The sequence below is a fragment of the Podarcis cretensis genome, assembly GCF_951804945.1.
Source record: "Podarcis cretensis genome assembly, chromosome: 14".
In the NCBI taxonomy this organism is placed as follows: domain Eukaryota; kingdom Metazoa; phylum Chordata; class Lepidosauria; order Squamata; family Lacertidae; genus Podarcis; species Podarcis cretensis.
Window position 1 is genome coordinate 19,221,490 of NC_137183.1, and position 16,468 is coordinate 19,237,957.

General features: G+C 44.6%; 1 protein-coding gene across 1 annotated transcript in view; it reads left to right on the forward strand.

Moving 5' to 3' along the window:
- Positions 1-16,468, forward strand: part of RHCG (Rh family C glycoprotein) — a 36,761-nt gene that overhangs the window by 2,752 nt on the left and 17,541 nt on the right. The window contains exons 2-3 of the mRNA XM_079954330.1: positions 12,767-12,953; positions 14,819-14,969. Coding sequence (XP_079810456.1) covers positions 12,767-12,953; positions 14,819-14,969 — 338 coding nt within the window. The remainder of the gene's footprint in view (positions 1-12,766; positions 12,954-14,818; positions 14,970-16,468) is intronic.

The following is a 16,468-nucleotide window of genomic DNA, read 5'->3' on the forward strand; positions in this document are numbered from 1 at the left end:
TAAAAACACGATAAAACATCAAACATTAAAAAGTTCCCTTAAAAAGGGCTGCCTTCAGATGTCTTCTAAAAGTCTGATAGTTGTTTATTTCCCTCACATCTGGTGGGAGGGCGTTCCACAAGGTGGGCACCACTACCGAAAAGGCCCTCTGCCTGGTTCCCTGTAACCTCATTTCTTGCAATGAGGGAACCATCAGAAGGCCCTCGGAGCTGGACCTCAGTGTCCAGGCTGAATGATGGGGGTGGAGATGCTCCTTTGGATACAAATGCAACAAACTAACTAAATAAACCAAGTTAAGAGGATGAGGTCACATCCACACTACATATAAAGCACATTTGTAGCACTTCAACAGTCATGGCTGCCCTCTGAGAATCCTGCTTACTGTTTCCCAGCCCCCTTTACAAATTCAGTTATTCTTTGGGGTAAGTCATGGGCTTTCAGTCTTGAGTGTGGATGGAGCCTGAGTCAAGTAAGAACCTCTATGGACAGTGGTGAAGAACCTCAAGCCTGAAGACCAAATGTGGCCCTCTAGGCCTCTCTTTATGGCCCTCAAAATCCTCCTCATTCAGACCCTTCACTGATTGTACCATTCACTGGCTTTACCATTATGTCTAAATGGGAATCCTATGATGAATGTTGGGCTGAGGTGGTAGTTTCTGTCCAAAGGTTATGCAATGACCTTTCATGGCCAAACACGCTTCCTTCTCAGTTCAAGTGAATACAGTGGTACCTCAGGTTACATACGCTTCAGGTGACATACGCTTCAGGTTACATACTCCGATAACCCAGAAATAGTGCTTCAGGTTAAGAACTTTGCCTCAGGTTGAGAACAGAAATCGTGCTCCTGCGGCGCGGCAGCAGCAGGAGGCCCCATTAGCTAAAGTGGTGCTTCAGGTTAAGAACAGTTTCAGGTTAAGAACGTACCTCCGGAACGAATTAAGTACTTAACCCGAGGTACCACTGTACTCTGTTCAGGACACCACACTGGGCCTCCACAAGTTATTCTGCTTAAACAATCCTAGAGGCAACTGTAATAATAATAATAATAATAATAATAATAATAATAATAATAATAATAATATGGGCAGCTCCCAACGTAATATTAAAACACGATAAAACGTCAAACATTAAAAACTTCCCTGGCAAAGGCGTTTTGGGATGCTGATTTTTTTCTCTCCCTTGTGCCATCATGTAGCAGCAATGCCCATCGGTATTCTACACAGGACAGATGTGCCAGTCTCTATGCAGAAGAATAAATGGGCACAAATCTCAACATTCCTCCCCATCCCCCTAGCCAAAATGTGAAAACAGCTAACAAGCTGAAACAAAGGAAAAAATGTTACATTCATGTAATGAGATTGCACTATTCATGAACCAGTGGGAGAATCTTTCAAACTCCCAGGACACTCTGTAACTGACCTCAAGGTTGCCATTCTGAAATAAAAGGATCACAAGGCAAGAATACAATAGGGGTGTTCATATTCAATGGGTTGCAATCCCTCTGCCTGGGTACACAGACCCTGAGCTGTACACATGCGCAGTTATTCACATGTAATATTCATAAAGTATATGGTCTGAGTACCTTTGTACACAAGCTGTGCAAATCAATAAATGTACACTTTTTCTCACAAACACTTGCACATGTGTAGAACCAGCATGTACCTGTGTTCAGTGTGAATACTGTTTCAGTGTGAAACAACAGAATTACAAAAATTCCTTCCAGTACACGAAAGCTCATGCCAATAACAAACTTAGTTGGTCTCTAAGGTGCTACTGGAAGGATTTTTTTTTATTTTGTTTCGACTACGGCAGACCAACATAGCTACCTACCTATAAACAGAATTACAATTCATTGAGATAAAGGTTTTTATAAACCACCCTACGTATACTAACTTTGCATTGTTATTTGTATTTAAAAATTGTATCCCACGGTTCATAAAAAAAAATAGCAGAGTGGGTTACAACAATTATGCATAAAATCATACGATAGAACCATATAAAAATGTTAAAATCAGAAATCAGCTAACTGTTAAGGAAAGATGCGTTCTTGATTGTCTTTGTGAGCCTAATTAGCTGCCAATGCCAGGATACAGTGGCGTAGTGTGGGGGGTGCAGGGGGGGCCGGCCGCACCGGGCGCAACATCTGGGGGTTAGGGTTAGGGGGTGCAAATCCATGGGTTAGGGGCGCAAATCCACGGGTTAGGGGGCACAAATTACTTGCCTTGCCCCGGGTGCTGACAACCCACGCTACGCCACTGCCAGGATACCTCTTGTTATCAATGGTTATCTGTATTGGTTCTTGCCTCAACACAGGTGTTAATACAATCATCTTAGCAATGCTGAGTACATTATCACTAATCTGCTACACTCTAGTTACAACTGACTTGTTGAGGTGGGGTTGTATCTCATTGTTGCCCAACTCCCAGTTTTCTCCTTTATACACCTGCCAACTAAGATTTCACTTTGCACATCTTACAGAGTGGCCTTGAGTCCACAAAAGCTTATGCGATAATAAATTGGTTCATCTTTTAAGGTGCCACAGGTCTTTGTTGTCTATTGCTGCAAAAGACTAACAACCCACCTCGAGAGAGCTAAAACAGTAGCAGCCAAAGGCAGAAATCTTCCAACAGCCACTTATTAAGTAAGTTTCACGCAAATTGGAAAATGGACAAGCTAGGAGTTTGGAGTGGGATCCAGATCTCTGCTTCAGCAGCAGCCAAATGTGTGAATTGATTAAATGTGCAATTGACACATCCATGCCATACATTTAAAGCATGTGACTCTCCCCAAAGAATCCTGGGAACTGTAGACTATAGCTATGTGTGGGGTAAACTACAGTTCCCGGGATTCTTTGGGCTTTAAATTTGTGGTCTGTATCAATTACACTCTAATGGAGAATTCAGGAACATCTGCATTACTAATTTATATTGGTTTTGTATCAGCTTAGCAGGCATGGCTCTCAAAATAAATAAATAAGTCCTGTGAACTGTAGCTTGGTGGGGATGCTGAGAATTCTCTTATAAATCTGTATGCAACTCACACAGGACCACAGCTCTTAGAAATCCATGTGGGGAGTCAATGATGGTTTCACCAGTTTAAGCACTAAGAGGAAAGACCAGGGTGGTTTTTCAGATGTTGATGAACTACAACTCCCATCATTACCTGACCATTGGTCATGCTGGCCAAGGATGCTGGGAGTTGAAGTCCAACAACATCTGAAAGGCCACAGGTTTCCTATTCCTGTACTACAGCCTGGGTGCCTTAACATTGCCATATGTAATGGGTAAGGGGCTGGGTGGGGTGGAAATCCACAACAGTGCAATACTTGTGTGAAGAAAAATTTCAATAAGTCATCAACAAATGAGTAAGCTTCTGAGTTCCTCAGAACTCTGAATCTCTTATCAGAGAGTAAATCAATGGGTCTTGCTTTGACATGAATAGGATTGCACTGTCAGGCTCACTGAGTTCAAGGGGCTTCCCTTCAGGTAAATGTACATGGAAATGAATACTGAATTTGATTAGGCTGGGGTCAGCAAAACAAGACTTTCACTTGAACCAAAGGCTATGGAGGAAAAGGAAATGTCAAACCTAAATGTCAGCAAGTCTTTGTTTCTTTTGCTATTCTTTTGGGAGAATAGGGAAGAAAAGAGCAGAGAAAAACTGGCCACTGTTAGCAAGCTTGAAGATAAATCTTAGGCAGTGCAGCTGTTCTCCACATGTGTTAAACAACTCCATTATCGGAGAAACTGTCCATTTAAGTTTCTCAATTTTTTCAAATCTTAAACTCAAGTTATCTACATTTCCATAGCAGTTTGCAATTATTAAGAAATGCTGATGAAAAATTGTCAACGTTCTAGCACTAATTTCTCCTAATGATATGTTTTTGCAGGCAGTTTTGACTAACATACTCATTTGGGCAAGCAGAATGTGCATGCGGTTTTTGGGGTTTTTTTTTACTAATATATGTATTTATATGCACACCTCCCTCTAATATATGCATGCAGCTTGGTTGGAGAATTGCACTGCAGAATTCTGAAAAGTGGACCTTACAAAGGATAAATGTCTTTTACGTTCATGTATCAGTTCGAGAGGTGTGAATTGGGTAAAGGTAAAGGTAAAGGGACCCCTGACCATTAGGTCCAATCACAGATGACTCTGGGGTTGTGGCGCTCATCTCGCTTTATTGGCCGAGGGAGCCGGTGTACAGCTTCCGGGTCATGTGGCCAGCATGACTAAGCCGCTTCTGGCGAACCAGAGCAGCGCACAGAAACACTGTTTACCTTCCCGCCAGAGCGGGAAGTGTTTATTTACTTGCACTTGGATGTGCTTTCAAAATGCTAGGTTGGCAGGAGCAGGGACCGAGCAACAGGAGCTCACCCCGTCACGGGGATCCGAACCGCTGACCTTCTGATCAGCAAGCCCTAGGCTCTGTGGTTTAACCCACAGCGCCACCCGTGTCCCACGGTGAATTGGGTAGTTTCACCTTAAATTGCAAAGGAAAGCAAATTCCTCTCCCATCCCTCTTTGTAATGTTTGGAGCGCTTTCCCCATTCTGTGCCCATCGCCCCTGAGCAGCCCATCCTCTCCATTCCTTCTCATCTTACCTTTCTTGGTTCGTGTGCCTGCTTCTTCCCTGTATACAACCATGTGGGGATGGAGGTTAATGGGTGTATCAGAATGTGTGTTGTTTTGCCCAATTTGGATAGGTGCCAAACAGAGAGAAGGTGAAGCCTGATTCAATTCAAGCGGTATAGGCTGGAGGAGAAAAGCAGTCGCAGGACTGGGGAGAAACTGTGCGCTGTTTCTTAGGTTTCAAGGAAAGAATTACTACCACCTTTTCTCAGATACATGCAAACATGCATTATATGCACTAATTCGTTGCACCTCTTTTTATAGAAAAATAACATTGACTAGTAGTATTGTTGTTGGTCTTTGCAGCCCTGTGGGTTCCACAGAATATGAAGGGACTGAAAAGGAGTCATTAGCTCTTTTGGTTGGGCCAACTAGTTTGCTTTAAAGTCAGCTGGGATCCCTGGCTAATTTGAAGGAGATTGGCAAGGACAGTGGTAGGCAATGTGGCGCCTTCAAGCTGTTGTGGACTGGAACTCCCATCATCCCTGATCATTCACCATGCTGGCTGTGACTGATGGGAATTATAGTCCACACAACATCTGGAGGGCAGCATGTTAGCTTTTCCTGGGCCAGGTTTTCTGGCTCCCAGTTGTTTAACAGTAGCAACAAGCTGACTTTTTCCACCTAAAGTAGGCTGCTGAATGGAAGAAAGATAACCAGGAGTGGTATTTTGTGTGAATGGACCGTAAGCTTAGTTCAGTTCTGGTACTGAAAACAAATTGCAAGTCTAAGCATCTGCTCAGAGGCACCCTGTTTTTCAAGGTCACACGCATTCCATACCATGCACTGAAAACACATAGCTTCTCCTAAGGAACCCTGGGAACTGTGGTTTACCCTTCAGAGAGCTACAGTTCCAAGTACTGTACCCTTGAAGGAAATGGCCTACATTTCCCAGAGTTCCCTGGGAAGAGGGATTGATTGTTAAACCACTCTCGAGGACTGCAACTCTCAGACCCTTGAACAAACTACATTTCCCAGGATTCTCTGTGAGAAGCTATGACTGCTTAAAGTGGTATGCTACTGCTTTAAACGTATGGTGCAGATGGTAACCTTACTTCATTTCAGCTGGGTGTGATGTCACTGGATGTCTTCCTCATTCACGAACTGCCACCACTTTGGGAGTATGGCAGAGCCTGGGTGTTCCCACACACCCAGGACTTTTACAATGGCACTGATATTAACAGAGTTCCGATGCGACGTGCTTGGGGAAAATCACACGCTCTTCACTTGGGTTTCATAAACAAAACACCTCACTTCATTAAACATGAGTTTGAGATGAGAATCTCGGCTAGTTCCCTCAGTCCCCGGGAAGCTTAGCTGCTCAGTCTCACCCTCACATCAGTAGAAATCCTGGATTAAGCCAGACACTGTTTAATCATTAAACTTCCTCTACTGGTGGCAGTAGTAGCGTTACATTTTCTCCTTCTGAGAGTCTACATGAATATATTATATTAGGGATAGAATATGTTGGTTATGACTGACTCAGCTGCCAGAGTTCTTCATTTGTGTCGGTTAAGGGATACAATCCGAACTGGACAATCCTGTTTCCTATTGACGTGCAATTTTATCTCTTTCCTCCTCCACTTTTGCATAGGATTAACATTCCTTTGTATTCTGCTAGGAGACCAGACAACGCTTACTTTATTCTTTCTGTACTTATTGTGCTAACTTGAAATTTAACTGACACATTTTAACTTTGCCTCTGAATCACACGAGTTCCCAAAGCGATCCCAGGAGGTTTTCCACTCTCCAAGAAGAGGGGGTGCTATGACTGTTCATAGATGCATAGAATTGTAGAGTTGGAAGCGAACACCACGGTCATCTAATCCAACCCCCGGTGATGCAGGAATCTTTTGCCCAACGTGGGCTTGAACCCACAACCCTGAGATTAAGAGTCTCAAGCGCTGTTGAGGGAACTATCCCAGCTGTTGGCTTCAAATGTTACATCAAGTAACGGCCAATCCCTGCAGAAAGGACTGTACCACCTTGTGGGGAGTCCAGTTCTGTTGGTTCTGGGTGTATGAGAAAGCTCCCTGCGTGGAAATCTTTCATGTACCTGAAGAAAGCTGGTTGGCGCCCACAGCCCATCATCTCATGAATGGGGAATTCTTTTTAATAAAACAAAACATTTTATTAATTTTACAAATAAAAAATACAAATAAACACACATCAATAAAGTAATACTATATGTGGAGATTCTCTGAATCTCACGACATTCCCCCATCCTGTCCATGGGGTCTTGTTTTAAAACATCTACAACTGCACATTAGTCTGTAATCCAGTTTTTATATTGAACCATATTGTCCATAATATTACAAGTGTGTCAAAATCCTGCTCTTGCTTCTATCAGCTTACAGTGGTCTCCTAGATAATTTGTAATTTCCCCCCCCCATTCTTTTATAAAGTCTTTATCCTCTTGAGCAGGGGTCAGCAAACTTTTTCAGCAGGGGGCCGGTCCAGTGTCCCTCAGACCTTGTGAGAGGCCGGACTATATTTTGAAAAAAAAAGAAAAGAACGAATCCCCATGCCCTACAAATAACCCGGAGATGTGTTTTAAATAAAAGGACACATTCTACTCATGTAAAAACACCAGGCAGGTCCCACAAATAACTCAGAGATGCATTTTAAATAAAAGGACACATTCTACTCCTGTAAAAACATGCTTATTCCCGGACCGTCCATGAGCTGGATTTAGAAGGCGATTGGGCTGGATCCGGCCCCTGGGCCTTAGTTTGCCTACCGATGCTCTTGGGGAATTCAATCTTGCTTAGTCCTGCTAGCATCCTTTCCACCTCTGCAGGTTAACTTTGACTAGGCTTCAATTGGTAGATTGAGCCTGTCTGGTAGCAGAAGCAAACATTAGTGAAAACAAAGCAAGATTTTATGGGATTCATTGAACAACCCCTTGCCCTTCCTCTGACAGCCTTGAGGTACATCTTTCACATACTTTTTGTGATGCTTCTGAATACCAGTTGCTGGAAACCACCGGAGCGGAGAGTGATCTTCTGCTCAGATCCTGCCTGAGTGTTTCCCATGAGCATCCAGTTGGAGTTGGTCACCGTGTCCCTTTCTGGGGGAGAGATCCCTGCCAGTCTCCCACAAAGGCCTGACTCCCCCTTTACTGTTCTGGGCTGCTTCTGGGGGCTCCAGATCCTACTTGGCCAGATCACTGGGAGATTTTGCAGTCAGACAGAACTGCATGATTGCTAGTATATGAAAGGGGTCAATGACCACAGAGTTCTAATTGCTAGAGAAGGTTCTTTTAGGTCATGTCCCCTCACCCCCAGTGGGGGAGGAAATGCTGTATATCTTATCTTCTTTTCCCATTCTCCTTTCTTTACAATGTAGCTATGGGAGCAGCATGTGTCTCTCAATAGCTCCCAGCTCCAGACACCTGTCTGAAGCTATCTTGCTGCTTTCCTTTTACCCATATGCCTGCATTTCTTATCGTTGCTGCATAGACTAATTCAGGACTGTGACATCAAATACGTAAGTAAAGTATTTTAAACTTACTTCAGTGTGTGGTCTGCTTCATTGCAGGAGGGATAGAAAGGGGGACAGTTGCTTTACACAGCTAAATGGAATAAATAAGGTTTAACAGCATATTCCCATGCCTCACTATTCTGCCTAAGGATAAGAATGAAATTCTGTTAGGGGTTTTCTCCCCATCAGAGAGACTGCTAAAGCCCCACACTTTGGAATACAGGCTTGCTGCCACTTTCCTTTGTTATTAACACACCCACACAGGTCTCTGTAGGATTAAATATGATTAATATATCCTTTTACCAATTCCCACCATTAAATCCTCCATGGAAGAGGAAGCACATATGATCTTGGGGGCACAGAGTGTGTGCTTTTTACCTTTTTCAGCTGGTTTGCCAGCTGTGTACCCATTCCCTTTAAAAAAGTTTTATTTATACTTTTCAAATTTATACATTTCATAAATTTTACCATCATTTTAACATTTCAAAGTCTGACTTCCTCCCCGCTCTTTCTGCGGTTCCTTAAATTTATTTTTTAATATCTTCTGCATATCCAAATTCGTTTAATTTGCTCATTTAATTATCTACTTTAAATATAAACTGTTACGAAACTGCAGGTTATTACAATAATCCTGCCAGTACTTTTATCTGTTTGCAGTTCATCTGTAAATATTCAATAAACCATTTCCATTCTTTTATTTAAAAACGTTTGCTATTTTGATTTCTTATTCTTCTGGTGAGTTTTGCCATTTCTGTATATTCGAAAAGTTTTTGTACCCATTCTTCCTTTGCTGGTGTACAGCTGGGACTTCTGCTTCTTTCCATTCTGAACAGGAATATGCTTAGCCCAGTGATTCATGTTCTATTTCTCAGGGATGGGCCAGATTCGAAATGCAAGTACAGTGGTACATTGGGTTAAATACGCTTCAGGTTACATACGCTTCAGGTTACAGACTCTGCTAACCCAGAAATAGTTCTTCAGGTTAAGAACTTTGCTTCAGGATGAGAACAGAAATCGTGCTCCGATGGTGCGGTGGCAGCAGGAGGCCCCATTAGCTAAAGCAGTGCTTCAGGTTAAGAACAGTTTCAGGTTAAGAACGGACCTCTGGAATGAATTAAGTACTTAACCCAAGGTACCACTGTATATGGGACGCAGGTGGCGCTGTGGGTTAAAGCCTCAGCGCCTAGTGCTTGCCGATCGAAAGGTCGGCGGTTCGAATCCCTGCGGCGGGGTGCGCTCCCACTGCTCGGTCCCAGCGCCTGCCAACCTAGCAGTTCGAAAGCACCTCCGGGTGCAAGTAGATAAATAGGGACCGCTTACCAGCGGGAAGGTAAACGGCGTTTCCGTGTGCGGCTCTGGCTCGCCAGAGCAGCGATGTCACGCTGGCCACGTGACCCGGAAGTGTCTCCGGACAGCGCTGGCCCCTGGCCTCTTAAGTGAGATGGGCGCACAACCCCAGAGTCTGTCAAGACTGGCCCGTACGGGCAGGGGTACCTTTACCTTTACCTTTACCACTGTATATAATCCACAGTGCATATGCCCTTTAAATACATGAGGGCAGAATATGGGCTGTTTCATGCAAGTTTACTTGTTTGTGTATGGTGGGAATTCCCAGGCCAAATGATGGAGGAAACATAACCCTCATCTTGGTCTTATTCAGCAGCCTAAGGACCTCCTGGACCACTGATAATTGCCGAGTGTCATTTTACATCACTGGAGCTGATTTCTATCTCGAGGACATGATGGATGGCAAGTGGCTGGAAATGTATAGACTTGTTTTGCAATGCAGACAGAGTTGCAGAAGCCCAAGGGGGTGGGTGGGAAATCTCTGTGCGCTGTGTACCTTGTGTAGTGCAAATGGCAGTATATCAGTGTGTGATACACACACACGAAAAAAGAATATTTCAATGGCAACATCAAATAACAGGATGTTTCCGGTCTCTTCTAGCGGTTTCTGAATGAGAAGTCCATAGTTTGGGGTTTCACAAATCTGCTTGCTTTCAAATAATAATAATAATAATAATAATTTATTTATTTATTTATTTATTTATACCCCACCCATCTTACTGGGTTTCGCCAGCCACTCTGGGCAGCTCCCAACAGAATAATAAAAACACGATAAAACATTGAACATTAAAAGCTCCCCTAAACAGGGCTGCCTTCAGATGTCTTCTAAAAGTCAGATAGTTGTTTATTTCTCTGACATCTGGTGGGAGGGTATTCCACACGACGGGTGCCACCACCGAGAAGACCCTCTGCCTGGTTCCCTGTAACCTTACTTCTCGCAGTGAGGGAACCACCAGAAGGCCCTCGAAGCTGAATGAAGTCTTGATGAGCCCAGAGTTGTTCTGCTTCAGTTTCAAGAGAATGATATGCAAATTCTGCTACATGCAATGGAATTTCATGGGAAACACAACTTAAGTCACTCTGAAAGAAGATACTGGAGCATACCAAATCATTTGCCGCATATGTGCACAGCAGTAGATGTAGCTGCAAAGCAACACATGGGGTCTGCACTGGTCATTGCAATGCATCGCTAGTTATTATTATTGTATAATTATAAGATTACCATAGGAAAAGCTGTCCTGCCCAACTTAACTGGGTCAAACCCCTTCACCTTGGGAGAAAAGGTTACCAAACTCTGTTCTCTCTCTTCCACTCTGTAAATCTGACTAGTAAGGAGATCCAAGCTTAGACCGCATGGCTTAAGCAAGCCATCTTTGTGTTTCTATACAAATAATTTAGAAACATTTACCATTCAGCAGCATAAGTTATACCGCCTGTCTTTTCTTGCTGTTGTATGAATCTCACCTTTGAAGAGTTGGTAAGTAAATCATTTTTTAACTTACCAAACATGTGGTCTCTTTCTATGCTAAGGGAAGTGGGGGGCTTTGGAAGCAACTTAGAAGGGGATATTTTAAAGGTCTAACAGCCTATATTTCTTTGCTTTACTTTGCTGCATGTTTGTGATTTTAAATATCTGCTGGTGCTCTCTCATCAAAGAGTACTTGCCCCAAACCTTGATTTAGGCTCCCAGGGAATTCTCCTTTTTAATATATCTAAAGTATTTCCCCTCTAACCGAAACAACAAACAAAATTTTAAAACCAACACAATTAGGTGGTCCCCTGGTCTGATACTACAGTAATCAGGAAAGGCTATAATTCAGTGGTTGAGCATCTGTTTTGCTTGCAAGAGGTCCTAGGTTCAGTCCCCAGCATCTCCAGCTGGACTAGGAAAAGGCTGCTTCCTGAAAGTCATTGTCATTGGACAATAGTATGCTAGATTGGCCAATGATCTGACTTTGTATGATGCAGTTTCCTAAGTATATTCCATTGATTCAGCAGAGCTCTGCTTATGTTTTTGTATTCTTAAGGCATCATTCGATGCCACTTGTGTGTGATAGCAGAATTTAGAGATTTTTAGGGATTTTTAGGTTTTGGGATATATTTTTTTTTAAAAAATAGTTTTATAAGTTGTGCATCTTTGTTTCTCAACTTGATCCTTTTACATGGTTTTGTAGGTACTGTGGTATTTTATGCATCGTGACACAGTTATTTTTATTGATCATAGTTTAGCAATTATTTATTGACATTGTTAAGAGTGAATTTCTGTTTAATTATTATTTGCTGGTATTTTGAGAGTTGATCTTATTGTGTACTCTTATATTCTAATAGATTATTGAATATTACTTTGTTTGATTCAAGCCGTTCCATTTTAAAGTTATGTTTTATTATGACTTTTTGTATTGGATCAGATTATCATCTGGTGTGTGTTCTTTGTTGCATATTCTGTTGCTGTAAAGCGCCTTGTGCATAGTAATATTGAAAGGTGGTGTGGGAATTAAAAGTGAAATGAAATAAAACAGGAAGCGAGCATGGTTGCTAGATATGCAGATAAAGTGAGATGAGGGTTGGGGTGAACACATACTTTTGTTTTTACATATAATTTTTATTAAATTTTCTGTTTTACAATTTAAAGTACTCATTTTCACATCCTTAAGATATCAGTGACTTCCCTTCTTCTCATTCCATGGTTCTTGTTACAATCCCTGCATATTTTACAGAAACTATACCATTCAGTATTCCATTATTAGTAAAGGTAAAGGGACCCCTGACCATTAGGTCCAATCGTGGCCGACTCTGGGGTTGCGGCGCTCATCTCGCTTTATTGGCCGAGGGAGCCGGCGTACAGCTTCTGGGTCATGTGGCCAGCATGACTAAGCCGCTTCTGGAGAACCAGAGCAGCGCACGGAAACGCCATTTACCTTCCCGCCAGAGCAGTACCTATTTATGTACTTGCACTTTGACGTGCTTTTGAACTGCTAGGTTGGCAGGAGCAGGGACCGAGCAACGGGAGCTCACCCCGTCGTGGGGATTTGAACTGCTGACCTTCTGATCGGCAAGTCCTAGGCTCTGCGGTTTAACCCACAGCGCCACCCGCGTCCCATTCCATTATTACATCCATCATAACTTATTTACACTGTTGAATTTATCTTAACGCTGCCAGCGTTTTCAGCTGTACACAGTTATTTCCCATATATTCCATAAACGCTTTCCAATCTTCTCTAAACGTTATGTTCTTCTTGTTTTCTGATTCTATTGAACACACGTTTTTGAACCAACGTCAATGAAATTTCTTTCTTTAATGCAGCTTTCCAAGATGTTCATGTGATGATTTTTGTGGGCTTTGGGTTCCTCATGACATTTCTTCAACGCTACGGTTTTGGGGCTGTCGCGTTCAACTTCCTCCTTGCCGCCTTTGGGATCCAGTGGGCTCTCCTGGTTCAGGGCTGGTTTCATACCTTTGAGAATGGGAAGATACTCATTGGAGTGGAAAGGTAAGTTTGCCCATATGGAACCTGGCTGGGGTGGGTGGGTGGGGGTCCCGTATATACTCTAAGGTTAATGTGATACACTGGTGAAAAGAACCAGTTTGTTGTACAGTGGTACCTCGGGTTACAGATGCTTCAGGTTACAGACTCCGCTAACCCAGAAATAGTACCTCGGGTTAAGAACTTTGCTTCAGGATGAGAACAGAAATCGTGCAGCGGCAGCGGGAGGCCCCATTAGCTAAAGTGGTGCTTCAGGTTAAGAACAGTTTCAGGTTAAGAACGGACCTCTGGAATGAATTAAGTACTTAACCTGAGGTACCACTGTAACAGGAAAGTAAAGTAAAGGAGAGGCAAAGGGGACCAGGAAAGATGGAAGATCCACACGTGGTGTTTCTGTCCTCACTGTGACTCTTGAGGGCCTCCTGATACAGATTCAGTTTGAACCAGCGTTGCTTCATCCTTGGGTCCTAGATGTTGGACTACAACTCCCATCATCACCCTAGCCAGCTTAGCTAATGGTCAGGATGATGGGAGTTGTGATCCAACGCAGTAGCAGGCGGCATGGGGAGGCAGTGGTGCTTGCCTGATCTCCAGAAAGTCATATGGGTGGAATTAGAGGCAGAAGGACAATGGTGTGGTGAAAATGACACGGTGATGTGCAGCAGCAGAGCCCATCCAGGGCTCCCGCAGGTCTGTTTGCACCATACTTGCTTGTCATCCAACACACGATCCGTACTGATCCAACAACGTCTGGGAACTCAAGGTGGAAGTACACTGGTTTATGCAGGTTTTTATATGCAGTGGAACCTCGGGTTGCGAACGTGATCTGTGCGGGAGGCATGTTCGCAACCCGCAGCACTGTGTCTGTGCATGCGCGGGTCGCGATTTGGCGCTTCTGCACATGCGCAAAGCGTGATTTAGCACTTCTGTGCATGCGTGAGCGCCGATACCCAGAAGTAACCCGTTCTGGTACTTCCAGGTTTGGCACGATGTACAACCCGAAAACTTGTAACCTGAAGTGTCTGTAACCTGAGGTACCAATGTATATACGGTATTTTTCGCGCTATAGGGTGCACTTTTCCCCCTCCAAAAATGAAGGGGAAATGTGTGTGCGTCCTATGGAGCGAATGCAGACTCCTTGGCTTCAGTGATAGCAACGGGAAGCCTGTGGAGCGCAGAGGGAGCGCTCCCTCCGCACTACAGAGGCTATGCGTTGCTTGCGCTGAAGCCTGGAGAGCAAGAGGGGTCAGTGTGCACCGACTCCTCTCACTCTCCAGGCTTCAGGCAGCTATCCGCAAGCCTTTGGAGCACAGCAGGAGTTCCCGCCACGCTCCGAAGGCTTGCGGATAGCAGCCTGAAGCCTGAAGCCCGGGGAGCGCAGCGCCAACTCCTGCTGCGCTCCCCGGGCTTCAGGCAGCTATTCACAAGCCTTATGAGCGCGACTCCAGCCCCGCAAGCTCTGGGAGCGGCGGCAAGGCTGCGCGCAACCTTGCCGCCACTCCCAGACCTGTTCTGGGGGCTGGGGTCAGGGGAAGCTCGGGCTTCCCCTGCCACAGTCCCGCGGCTAAAAACGAAGCCAAGACAGTGAGCGGGATCCATCCAGCTGGCTGTCTTGGCTTCTGCCAAAGCCATGCGCAGCCTCTCCCGGCTGGAGAGGTTGCACACGGCTAAAGAGGAAGCCAAGACAGCCAGCCGGATGGATCCCGCTCACTGTCTTGGCTTCTTTGCTCTTTGGGGCTGAAATAATTTTTTTTTCTTTATTTCCCTCCTAAAAACTAAGTGCGCCCTCTGGTCCGGTGCGACCTATGGAGCGAAAAACACGGTATATAAATGTGCTTCATTTCTAACCTTCCTCTTCCTCTTCCTCTCAGCATGATTGGTGCAGATTTCTGTGTGGGTTCTGTCTGCATCGCCTTTGGCGCCGTCCTGGGCAAAATTAGTCCTGTGCAGCTGCTGATCATGACACTGTTTCAAGTGACTCTCTTCTCCGTTAATGAATACATCCTACTGGACCTGCTCCATGTAAGGCTATTTAACTCTCTCTCTCTCTCTCTCTCTCTCTCACACACACACACACACACACAGGCTGGATCCAAGAAGCGTTTCAGTTAAACACGCCATAAACTTTGTATGGGAAATCTGGTTGGCAAAAATGGAACTCCACAGCACCACCTGGTGTCACAGTGTTATAATGCATATACAGCGCATATGAGGTGCTTTTTCTTTGCCAATGTAGCTGAGTCCACAGATACTTACTAGTGCCTGAGTGGTTTCACAATTAATTCTCCTTCCCAGGAAACTTTGGGAAATATAGCTCTGCACACAAGTCGATTTAGGGCAGCGTGACTGGTTCGCCCACACTGGGCGCCAAGCCTAGAGGGTGCTGCAGGGATGTTGTAACAGTGACAAACAAAGGAAGGTGAGAGGCCAGGGGGGAGGCACCAAATTTTGGTATTGCATAGGGTGCCACTGAAATCTGGAAGCCCAAAGTCCTCTGCTGCTCTGTAAGGAGAATAGGTGTCAGGGACTGGGCAGAGGAGGAATGGTGGAGACTGCCTCCCCAGCCTGACCCTTCCAGGGAAGAGGAAGAGGAAGACAGTACAGATTTACAACAAGCGGTTGAGGGAGGTCTCAACTCAGAGGCAGATTAGGGGGAAAGTTGGGAAATCAGGGGATTGGAGGAGCAGGCAGGGCCGGAGCAGCAGCTGGCTGACATGTTATCACTAGAAAGCATTCCAGACCCACCATCTCCCAGAACCTGGTGAGCCTTAAAAGTAGGAGAGCAAAGAGCTCAAAGACAAAGGGCATTTATCAGCACCCATAGAAGAGATGACGAATGAAGAAGTGGGAGAGAAGGAGTGTGGTGGAGTCTCCTTCTTTGGAGGTCTTTAAGCAGAGGCTTGACAACCATATGTCAGGAGTGCTCTGAGGGTGTTTCCTGCTTGGCAGGGGGTTGGACTCGATGGCCCTTGTGGTCTCTTCCAACTCTATGATTCTATGATTCTATGATTCTATGATTCTATGATTCTATGATTCTATGATTCTATGATTCTATGATTCTATGATTCTATTCTATGATTCTATGAGAGAAGGGGAGTGGAGATTTACTCAGGACCATGCCATTATCCAAGAGGCTGGGTTCTACGGACTCTCTCTGTAAAATATGAAATAAAAAAGGACTGTATGAAGCACTTCCTTGTCTTTATACCTTCCTGGGCAATCAGCCGGGAGCTGCTGACAGTTCTGAGAGATCTGCATTGGCTCCCAGTACACTTCCGAGCACAATTCAAAGTGTTGGTGCTGACCTTTAAAGCCCTAAACGGCCTCGGCCCAGTATACCTGAAGGAGCGTCTCCACCCCCATCATTCTGCCCAGACACTGAGGTCCAGCTCCAAGGCCCTTCTGGCAGTTCCCTCATTGCGAGAAGCAAAGCTACAGGGAACCAGGCAGAGGGCCTTCTTGGTGGCGGCGCCCGCCCTGTGGAACGCCCTCCCATCAGATGTCAAAGCGATAAACAACTA